Raw genomic sequence first — 12500 nt, forward strand, 5'->3', positions numbered from 1 at the left:
TGTTTCCGTTGCGGGAAACCGTTCGTCCCGAGATGAGCACTAGCCCGACAATTTATAGATTCCACTGCGACGTTCTTTTGGAGTTATTTTTTTTAATTGAAGATTTCAGTAGTTTGAAACACTATAGCATTAAAAGATAAACTAAAATTCTAGTAACTCGTCCCAACAAAAAGACAGGGTGATACATACCATGAGATTCCTTCTGGAAGGAGAAAATGTGTTAAAATGGAGCTTGAAAAAACTTTTTCCAAGACTATTATCTGTTTAAATTTTCGGAGTCAGTATATAAGTGCGAAATTGAAAAGTTAAAACAGACAGCAATGGGTAATGTAGGAAAAACTATATTGGTTATCTTGAATCGCCGGAATGAATAATGGTGAAAAGTAGGTTATTATCATAATATGATATATCATATATATTTCTGTAGATTTGTGCAACGTAGAAGTTAAGACATTTTGCGTTTTTTAAAAAAAGTAGTGATATATGAGAAAACAACTGTAAATTGACAACTCATTTCGAAAAGTAAACAAAATTATTATTCGAAAGTTTTCAGAGAAGAGATTGAGAAATGAAGATGTCTGTCCAGATAATATACGAAAATGAAAGATAGATGGCTATACACGAGAGCGCTTGTGTGCGTGAGTGTGTGTGGGTATGTGTGTGGGGGGGGGTGTATGTGTGTGTATGTGTGAGAGTGTGCGCATGTGTGTGCGTGTGTATGTGAGACTTTTTCAGTTTATTTTTAAAACAAATTAAATATTAAATAAATCACTCACGTATTTTATGATCACTCGGCGACTGATATCAAAATGTGTTAATTTCTGTATTATTTCCTGAGATGCTATCTGAATAAGATTAAATGACACTGTTGATAAATCAAAAACAGAAACCTACGATAATAATCGTCTAAGCATTTTATTTCAGAATAGCCAAGGGATTTTTGTACAATCCTCGCTTTTGTGAGTTTCATTTTCATTAATGTTTTACTTTTGTTTCCCTCAATCGGAACATCACATTAGTTGTTTGAAACACGAGAATCACAAAAATACTAAAAACAAAAAAACGAAAAACAAAGAAACTATTCTTTTCTACTCTAGGCACAAGGTCAGAAATTTTTGAGGAGGGGGTAGTCGATTAGATCGAAGCCAGTACGCAAGTGGTACTTAATTTGTTGACCCCGAAAGGATGAAAGGAAAAGTCAACCACCGCAGAATTTGCTCTCAGAACGTAAAGATAGACGAAATACCGCTAAGCATTTCGCCCGGCGTGCTAAGGTTTCTTATTTCTTTATTGCCCACAAGGGGCTAAACATAGAGGGGACAAACAAGGACAGACAAAGAGATTAAGTCCATTACATCGAGCCCAGTGCGTAGCTGGTACTTAATTTATCGACCCCGAAAGGATGAAAGGCAAAGTCGACCTCGGCGGAATTTGAACTCAGAACGTAGCGGCTGACGAAATACCGCTAAGCATTTCGTCCAGCGTGCTACCGATTCTGCCAGCTCGCCGCCTTCAAATGAAGAATATAATGTATCTTTCTATTTATTCTTTGTTTCACTCATTCGTCAAGCTAAGAGTCAATGAATCAAATCAATTCTGTTTTTACAATTTTTTAATGACTACTAGGCTAAGTTACATGAACATGGACAAATCATCAAAGTTTATTAAATGGAAGAGAAGACAATCACATAGGCACGAACACAAACCGACATGTGTGTGTGTGTGTGTGTGTGTGTGTGTGTGTGTGTGTGTGTTGGTTGTGTGTGTGTGTGTGTGTGTAGTGGCAGTGTGGTAAGAAACTTGCTTCCCAACCACATGGTTCCAGGTTCAGTCCTACTGCGTGGCACCTTGAGTAAGTGTCTTCTACTATGGCTTCGGGTCGATTAAAGCCTTGTGAGTGGATTTGGTAGACGGAAAACCAAAAGAATCCCATCGTATAGATGTGTGTGTGTGTGTGTGTGTGTGTGTGTGTGTGTGTGTGTGTGTGTGTGTGTGTACTTGTGTTCCTGTTCACTCCACCATCGCTTGACAGCTGGTGTTGGTGTGTTTACGTCCCCGTAACCTAGTGGTTCGGCAAAAGAGACCGATGCAATAAGTACTAGGCTTACAAAGAACAAATCTTGGGGTCGATTTGTTCGACCAAAGGCGGTGCTCCAGCATGGCTGCAGTCAAATGACTGAAGCAAATAAAAGAATATGTGTTTGGATATATATATATATATATATATATATATATATAATCATTCTTATTATTATTATTATTATTATTATTATTATTATTATTATTATTATTATTATTATTATTATTATTAAATACATATACTTAACGTATATTATTTGTGGATTTTCCAATGGCTACATTGATGTATTGGAGTATATACACTCTCAAAGCACCGGGTGTTAAAACACCTGTGATGAACAGGTGAGGTGACTCACCTTCAATCCCATTTTGGAGTGATGGACACCGACGCTTCGCCATTTTCGTGGCCTATCAATATCACTAGGGTTGATGGCAAGTCTCCTAGCTAATCCATGACTTACATACTCTTGGCTTCTTAGACTATATGCTGGCATGTCCAGAAATTGCATATCTAAGAGAAAATTTACATATGAAGTAAAAGCAACTCCAATGTGATAAGTATTATTAACTATATATGTTCTGCGTATTTACTGGTGGCTGCAATGACGTAATGAACTACATACAGTCCAATGCGCCGGGTTTTAAAAAAGGAAAACCTCAAATTCGTGAAAAGTGTCACACAGTGATGTTGAAACGAACGTTTTTACATCACACCTATGCTTCGCACCATAAAACACAACAGTCAGGTATTTTATAGTTCGCCCCAAAGTTACGGGAAGGGATGTTTACTGTGAAACACTACTGTTGATTTTATTTTGTTTAATCGCATTGTTCTTCGTGTTATATGTTATTGTTGTTCATATTCGAATGATGGACGTTGGTTAATATGAAAGTATTTGTATCGCTTACTTGCTTGTTGTAAAAACCAGGACGGTATAATTATAAGATTTTGTTGCAATTTCTATCAGGTAGACTGAACGCATCATGACTTCATGGCTTGTTAGAATAATTGAATTGATTTGCACTTGAATAAAATCATTTTGATGTGCTGGAAATGTCGGAAGTATTATTATTAAAGCGGTAAGCTGTCAGAGTGGGTGTGCACCAGAGAAAACGGTTAGCGGCATTTCATCTATCTTCATGTTCTGAGTTCACTTCTTACCGAAGTCGACTTTACCTTTCATCCTTTCGGGGTCAATGAAATAAGTACTAGGGGTTAATGTAATCGACTTCCCAGTACACTCGAAAGATGCTAACCCTGTACCAAAATCTGAAACCAGTATTAAGACAATGAAGTGGCAGGTTCATTAAAATGTCGGACAAAATGTTTGGCAGTATTCTTCCCGTTGTTTTACATTCTGCGTTCGAATTCCGCCGCAGTCATCTTGGCCTTTCATCAGTTCTGGGTCGATATATATAGTTCCAGTCAAGTACTGGGGTCGATAATTTCGGCTAAACTTCGGAATGTTTAGTTTTGTGCCTAAGTTGGTTATTATCATTAACTAAGACAGCAAACTGACAGATTTATTACAATATTAGACAACATGCCTTGGTGTATTCATTGTTTCTAAATCTCTCGAGTTTAATTCTCGCTAGCATCAACTGTGCCTTTCATACCTCCAGAGTATATAAAATTAAGTACCAGCCAAGTACTGGGGCCAATGTAAACGTCTTGCCTCCTCCCCACAAAATTACCGGCCATGTGCCAAAATTAGAGAGTATAATAGGTCCAAAGCAGGAGAAACGATACGCTCGCTTCTACTAGAAACTGCAACCTGTCTCCATATTTTAGATAACATTAATGAACGAACAATCTATTTTAATTACACATATCCATAATTAACCAGACAAACAGGAACAACAGATAAATAACACGAAAAATAATGCAAACGACTGAGAATCACAAAAGTGTTTTCAAAAATAAACATGTTACACTTAGGGTGTTTATTCCGAAATTCTGTCAAACCAACAAACAAACTGAACAGAAGTTTAAAATTCATGTTAGGTTTTAAAAGAACGCATGTGAGTAGACAAGGTAGTACACGTCGCAATGAATACAATTCGTCGTTTAATCTTTCGAGTCATGATAACAGCGATGTTAAAGGCTACAGGAATAATCAATAGAAATCAAAATTGTATGACGATTATTCAAATAGGAATTTCATTTTAGACGGAGCAAAGAAACCTGAAATTTTGGTTACATAGACACACAAGTCACTGTCTCTTGCGTTCTTGCTTCATCATATGAATTTATCTGTGTGTATGTATGCGTGTAACAATCTCAAGGATTATATTACAGGCTGGTGTTGCAAAAGATTTACTGTCACAGTATCTTTAGCTGCGGCTTTATAATCTTATTTTAACTTCAGTATTCCTACAAAGATACAACTAAAAAATGCAAAGGTGCATGCAGCAATTCTATACATCCATCCATCCAAACATCCACCCATACATACATGCATATATACATACAGACACATGCACATGTGTGTGTATAAATGTGTGTGCGTGTGTTTGTGTGTACGTAAGTCTATCAGTAGAGTGGGTATATGAAAATGATCGGTAAGACCGGCCGTAATGGATATACAATACAATACTGTACACTTCGATTTGTAATATATATGTCAGTCATTACGACAGTGCTTCTATGGCTTTTGAGTCGTTGTCGGTGGATTTGGTAGACAGACACAGGAAAAAGGCCTACGTACATATGTGTGTATGTATATGTGCGTCTGTGTGTGTATGTGTGTCTTTGTGTTTGTGTTTGATCCCTAATACTACTTGACAATCGGTGTTGGTGTGTTTATGGCCCTGTAGTCTAGAGGTTTTGCAAAAGGTCTCGATAGAATAAGTACCAAGCCTAAAAAAGGAGTACTATAGTTTATTCCTCAAGGCGCGCCCCAGCATGGCAGCAATCTAACGACGAAATCAAAAGATATATATATATATATATATATATATATATATATATATATATATATATATATATATATATATATATATATATATATATTAAATAACGTCGACCACTAACGTGGACAATTAATGCGCTAGAAATAGATCACATCTTGTGTCTATTAAGACCTAAAATGTTCTCAACATGAAATATAGCAGCATACCAAAAACGTGAGCGGGCAAGACATTTAAAATCACCTAAAAAAGCATTATTAAACAGGAACTAGTTTCGGATTTAACAAATTCTTAACGTTTGTCTATTCCTCATCAGCCTGATTTGTAATTTAACCGTAATCATCAGAATCGTATACAGAGTTGCCCACCGCCATTGGTGCGCGTGCATATGGTTCTGCTAATTACAGCTTAATGGTAAAATTCAAAAGTCTTCGTTTTGGCGCGCTAATTCCAGGAATATATCCGCAGAAAATATTTACTGCGTCTAATATATTCAGTATGAGAACATGGGCAATGGGTAAAATATTATTATAAAATCTGGTAATTAGTCATATATTAATTAATATCGATTAATTATCAGGAGGCCAGCACATGTAAAGAATCAAAGAGATTCAGAAATATTATCTGCAATCTCAGGGGATTAAGGTACATTTTTAAAAAATAACGTCGACCACTAACGTGGACAATTAATGCGCTAGAAATAGATCATATCTTGTGTCTATTAAGACCTAAAATGTTCTCATAGCAGCAAATGTACCTTAATCCCCTGAGATTGCAGATAATATTTCTGAATCTCTTTGATTCTTTACATGTGCTGGCCTCCTGATAATTAATCGATATTAATTAATATATGACTAATTACCAGATTTTATAATTATATATATATATATATATATATATATATATATATATATATATATATTTATATATATGATAACAATGATAATCCTTGGATGAAATTTATAAACATATAATGAATCGCTATGCGCGATGCATTATAAATTCCATCCAAGGATTATTGTTATTATTACTATACTAATCCTACAATTATATCTGTACAGCATGCCGGCGAGCTGACAGAATCGTTAACACGCCGGGTGAAATGCTTAGCGGTATTTCGTCTGCCGTTACGTTCTGAGTTCAAATTCCGCCGAGGTCGACTTTGCCTTTCATCCTTTCAGGGTCGATAAATTACATACCAGTTGCGTACTGGGCTTAATCTAATCGACTGGCCCCCTCACACCAAAAATTTCAGGCATTGTGCCTAGAGTAGAAATAATTATATCGGCACATCTCGATGCATCCTCACAAACTGAAACTGATTCACCAGTTAGCGTCATTAGACTGCGTCCGGCCTAATGGAACAGGCACTTTATTTACATATTCGAAACGTTTCCCGTAAGCAAATTTAAAAGATATATATAAGTGGTTGTGTGGTAAGAAGCTTGCTTACTAACCACATGGTTCCGGGTTCAGTCTCACTGCGTGGCACCTTGGGCAAGTGTCTTCTACTATAGCCTCTGGCCGACCAATGCCATATGAGTGGATCTGGTAGACGGAAACTGAAAGAAACCTGTAGTGTATATATATACATACATATATATATATATATATATATATATATATATATATATATATATATATATATATATATATATATATATATATATATATATATATATATATATATATATACATTTGTGTGTGTGTGTGTGTGTGTGTGTGTGTATGTGCGCGCGCATTTATATGTCTTTGTTTGTTCCGCCAACATCGGTTGACAACCGATGCTGGTGTGTTTACGTCCCCTTAATTTAGTGGTCCGGCAAAAGAAACAAATAGAATAAGTACTTGACTTACAAAGAATAAGTCCTGGAGTCGATTTGCTCGAGTAAAGGCGGTGCTCCAGCATGGCTGCAGTCAAGTGACTGAAACAAGTAAACGAATAAAAAAGAGAGTGTGTGTGTGCGTTTTTATGCATGTATTTATGTATAGATTTGCTGTATTTTGCGTAAAAAATGTCGTTTAATATACAAATATGCATATTAGGAAATCTATTATATATATGTTATATACAACTATTTTATATATAAATAATCTAATATTTTATGCTATAAATAACCGCGTACGAAAATTGAGTACGTCTCCTCTTAAAAACGGTCAGCAAATCGCAGAATGCTTTACCAGCAATTTGCATAACATTTCCCATACATTTAAAATATAGAGATGATTTACATTCTCATAACTTCCTCACACAGCTAGGCTTCTAAAAGATCTGTTGTTCAATTAATGACGTACTGTCAAAAGCCCAAATTTTCCTCTACTATATTAATATCTATAGAGTCGGTAGCTATTAACCTATCTATTATATTAATGTCTTAGTCTCGACTGATTTATATTGCACGTGATTATTTTCTGCTTTCGAGTGGAGAAGGAAATCGGGCACATATCCACTAAGTAACATTCAACACTTTGGTAGAAGTCCTTCAATTTTTCCAACATATCGAAATCATAAAGATATGGTGTTCACGTTCTTAAAATTGTCTGGGAGAGCTAAGATTTCTAACAAATTTATTTCAACATTTTCTTATCCTCACTGTGTTGTTCATAAAGTACGTATTGTTTTATTAACGACAAGTAGCCCAAACTACGAATACGTAAATGAAGGTAACCACTATGTTACTAGCTGAATTGATGACTGGTATATATAATGGCTTAATATTTTATGTTATTAGGGAAGCGAGCTGGCAGAAACGTTAGCACGCCGAGCCAAATACTTAGCGGTATTTCGTGTGTCTTTACGTTCGGAGTTCAAATTCCGCCGAGGTCGACTTTGCCTTTCATCTTTTCGGGGTCGATAAATTAATTACCAGTTGCGTACTGGAGTCGATCTAATCGACTGGCCCACTTCCCAAAAATGTCGGTCCTTGTGCCCTTCTGGATCGATAAAATAAATACCAGTTGTACACTAGGGTCGATGTAATCGACTTACCACCGCCCCCGGAAATGCCAGCCTTGTGCCAACATTTGAAATCAATATTTTATCCTGCTGAAATGGAGAAAGGAAGAATGTAATTTCATATATCACCTCTGATTTGAATAAACAAACTGTAAAAGAGGAGTCTTCCACACATGTCTCCTCATATCGAAAACATCGTACAAATGTTTACATTCTTATGTGTTTCTCATATTTAAAATATTATCAGCCATTTTAGTTTGAGCTGTGTTGTGTATAATATATGTGTGTATGCATGCGTTTGTATGTTTCAAGCAGTGGTGGCTCTTTACAAGTCCTATACCAACCATGTAAGGCATTGTATATGTAATTACAAACCATTACACAAATCATGGCTTAATTTATTCTACATATATATATAGATAGATAGACAGAGAGGAAAAGAAAAAGAGACAGACATATATTTATATATATATTTATAGATAGATGGATAGATAGATAGATAGAGAGAGAGAGAGTGAAAGAGAGAGACAGACAGACAGACAGACAGACAGACAGACAGACAGACAGAGATACATACACACACACATATTTACATGTACAGATAAAAGGATAGATACATACATACATACATACATACATACATACATAGACAGACAGATAGATTATAGAGAAACACCAGACAGACAGTCATATATTTGAGCGTGAGTGAATAGTTATAGTTCAAGAATCATATTTTCTTTATAAAAATGTCTTCATAAATTTAAGTATTAGACTGACATTATTATAAAAATTTAGTACTGGATTTTTATTTTGCTTTGTTTTGTTTTGTTAGTTTTTCTTCAAGGTTGCAGATTATATATACAAAATAGGTTATATAAAATAGTTTCTTTTTATTACAGTTAGTGTGCACAAGGCAGTTAAATTCTTTTCTTTTTTATCCTTCTTTATCAAAATTTACACTTGAACAGTTTTTAAAATTTACATTTGGGTTTTTAAAGACGACACTCACACACACGCACACACACACACACACACACACACACACACACACACATTAACATACACGCACACATGTGGGTGCGCACGCACGTAAGAAACTTTTAAACTTCGACTGATTTCTAAGCGTTTTTTTCATTTTATAAATGCCTACATACGTAGATACATGCATACACACATACATATATGTATGCATACGCACATACATATATGCATGCCTACATACATACATGCATACATAATACATACATACATACATACATGCATACATACATACATACACACATACACCACAGGCTCCACACACTCTCATAAGAGATACACACACACACACTTATATATACATACATATCCACAAAAACGTACCCGTGTATATACGTGTGTGTGTGTGTGTGTGTGTGTGTGTGTGTGTGACAGATAATGTTAGAGTAGTAGGATAGCAGTTTAGGATCCTAAATAAATATTTAAAGGAGATTTTTATATCTATATTTGATTTAGGTGATTTGAAACAATTTCCTGAAGACAATTTCCTGAAATCTATTGATTAATTTGAGCTTGAGTACTTACTTACTCCTTAATTATCCATGAATATTTGATGATTGAAAATAATCTTTTTGTGAAATCTTTATCTCCATGGTATCGAAAATATTTTGTTGACTAGCTGTATAAATAGATTAAAGCTCGTATTTGGTAAAAGCAGTTGCAAAAAGAAAACCAACCTGCATTGATAAACACATACTACATACATACATACATATATATATATATATATATATATATATATATATATATATATATATATATATATATATATATATGTGTGTGTGTGTGTGTGTGTGTAGGCATACAATATATTTACATTACATTATCGTATATAAACTACTACGCTTTGTCCTTCTAATCTCGTTGTCACACCACCCTTTATATCCTCTTACTGACATTTGTTTTCTTTTATTCTTTATTTCTTTATATATTATATATATTACGATTGACTCCGAATCCCGTCAACTATCGACATTAATAGCTGGAATTACTAGTGTTTCCTTACAATACCATCGTTACTGAATACGTCATCATGAAATTGGTATGTATATTTTTTTTGTATTTGAGAGTCATGTTTACTTTTCTACCATGCTTTATTTTGATGTTGTTGCTTCGTTGTTCTTTTGTTGTTTTGTTGTTGTTTATAGAGAAGTTGAGTGGTTGGCCGGTGCTTAAAGAAATTGTTTTGACGTTGAGAATTTTGCTCATAAACATTTCCTAGCCTGGACGATCTCTTGAAGTAAAAATCATGTATATTACATGCCTTTTTTTTTAGACGAGAAATCATTCAGGGTGATACGAGATGGGGATAAGTGAAGTTTGCGTAAGAGAGAGAGAGAGAGAGAGAGAGAGAGAGAGAGAGAGAGAGAGAGAGAGAGACAGACAGACAGACAGACAGACAGACAGACAGACAGACAGAAAGAGACAGAGACAGACAGACAGATAGACAGAGTGAGAGGGGGAGAGCAAGAGTGAGACAGAAAGAGAGTCTGAGTGAAAATATTCGTCTAAATACGTCATGATTTCACATACTCGTGATAGTTTATTTCGATATGTTCTTATTTACGGTTAAATCTGCGCAAAAGTCGGACAATATCTCTCAATAAATCTTTCTGTCAGTATTGCTTTTCCTTCGTGAAAATAACGAGATTACAGAATTGTAACTGTTTAGATGAGTTTGTAACATACAAAGATAATCGGGGGATAAGCAATGGGAAAAATGGAAACACACTGTGGATGGAAACATACTAAATTTGGATAATCACTCCTTTTCTGAAATCTCATAACGGCTAGGAAAATACTGACAACTATTTAGCACAAAATTCAGTATTAGTATAAAAGTTTTCAACTGTCGAAGAGTGCCATAAGAAATTATGGAATAACACTATTCGTTATAATACACACACACACACACTCACGCACACACGCACACACACACTCACGCACACACGCACACACGCACACACGCACACACACACATACACACATTGTATACGCATGTATGTATATCAATTTTGTCATAAGGAATCTAAAGCAAGGCAGATGAAATGATAGATAATAAAAATAAATGAATTTATCGACGTATAGACATATGCATATACTCTTTTACTCTTTTACATATTTCAGTCATTTGACTGTAGCCATGCTGGAGCACCGCCTTTAGTCGAGGAAATCGACCCCAGGACTTATTCTTTGTCAGCCTAGTAGTTATTCTATCGGTCTGTTTTGCCGAACCGCTACATTACGGGGACGTAAGCACACCACATCGATTGTCAAGCGATGTTGGTGGGAGACAAACACACACACACAGACACACACACATATATATATACATATACACGACGGGCTTTTTTCAGTTTCCGTCTACCAAATCCACTCACGAGGCCTTGGTCGGCCCAAGGCTATAGTAGAAGACACTTGCCCAAGATGCCATGTAGTGGGACTGAACCCGGAACCATGTAGTTGGTAAGCAAGCTACTTACCACACAGCCACTCCTGTGCCTATGTCTATATGTAATTATATGTTTGTGTGTATGTGTGTGTATGCATATATATATATATGTGTGTGTTTTTACACGTACACATACACACATATGTAAAGAGAGAGAAGACAGAGACTGACAAATGCATATATGAGCATTACGTATATGTATATAGATATATGTACGTATTTATATGCATATATATAGAAAAGTATATATATGTATGTGTATGTATACACATATATGTATGCATTCATGTGTGTGTGTGTGTGTCTGTGTATGTGTGTGTGTATGTGTGTGTGTGCGTATGTGTGTGTGTGTGTGTGTGTGTGTGTGTGTGTGTGTGTGTGTGTGTGTGTGTGTGTGTGTGTGTGTGTGACTGTGTGTGTGTGTGTGTGTGTGTGTGTGTGTGTAAAATGTTTTCAGAATGATAAAAAAAAGTTTCCGAATGATTTCTGTAAAAGTTGTTTAATGTCAACTAAATTTTAGACGTTCCTTCCATATTTTTCATGTGCAGTTTATTTGTAATTCATGGTCTACTACCCGTGTAAGAGTATCGGCAACTGGCGAGTTCGTGCGTACAAATAATCACAGAGTTTGTTTTTAAATGTGTAGCGCAGGATCGTTTATATTTTTATACGAAAATTATACTTGTTTCTGGTTTTCATATAACTTCTCTTAATGCAGCTCTTATATACACCCTCACACACAAGCAGATACATATTTATATATTTTTGTGTATATGTGTGTGTCTGTTTGTTTGTTTGTTTGTGTGTATGTCTACATATCCATATATGTATACGGATATGTATATAAATACACAGACATACACGCATATATATCTATAACGAACACGACACAATGAAGTAGAGAAATTTGAAAAGACAACACGAAACCGGTTATTTCTCAAAATACAATGTTTATATACCAAAAAGATTTTATAACATTTTTCTAACATTTTTCTGACATAATTTAAATATATATTTTAACCATGTAACACAAGCCTTCTGTAGTTTTTTCACTCTTATTATCTT

General features: G+C 35.2%; 1 protein-coding gene across 11 annotated transcripts in view; it reads left to right on the plus strand.

The window, feature by feature from the left end:
- LOC106868068 (parathyroid hormone 2 receptor) overlaps window positions 1-12500 on the plus strand; it is a 729233-nt gene that overhangs the window by 236344 nt on the left and 480389 nt on the right. For 9 of the 11 annotated variants that reach the window (XM_089359396.1, XM_089359371.1, XM_089359332.1 and 6 more), the window contains one exon: window positions 9966-10025. The exons of the other annotated variants lie outside the window; for them this stretch is intronic. In XM_089359396.1, coding sequence (XP_089215522.1) covers window positions 10017-10025 — 9 coding nt within the window. In that variant the 5' untranslated portion in view covers window positions 9966-10016. The remainder of the gene's footprint in view (window positions 1-9965; window positions 10026-12500) is intronic. 11 annotated transcript variants of the gene reach the window in all.

Source organism: Octopus bimaculoides, chromosome 1, assembly GCF_046866305.1.
Source record: "Octopus bimaculoides isolate indiv1 chromosome 1, ASM4686630v1, whole genome shotgun sequence".
Taxonomy (NCBI): domain Eukaryota; kingdom Metazoa; phylum Mollusca; class Cephalopoda; order Octopoda; family Octopodidae; genus Octopus; species Octopus bimaculoides.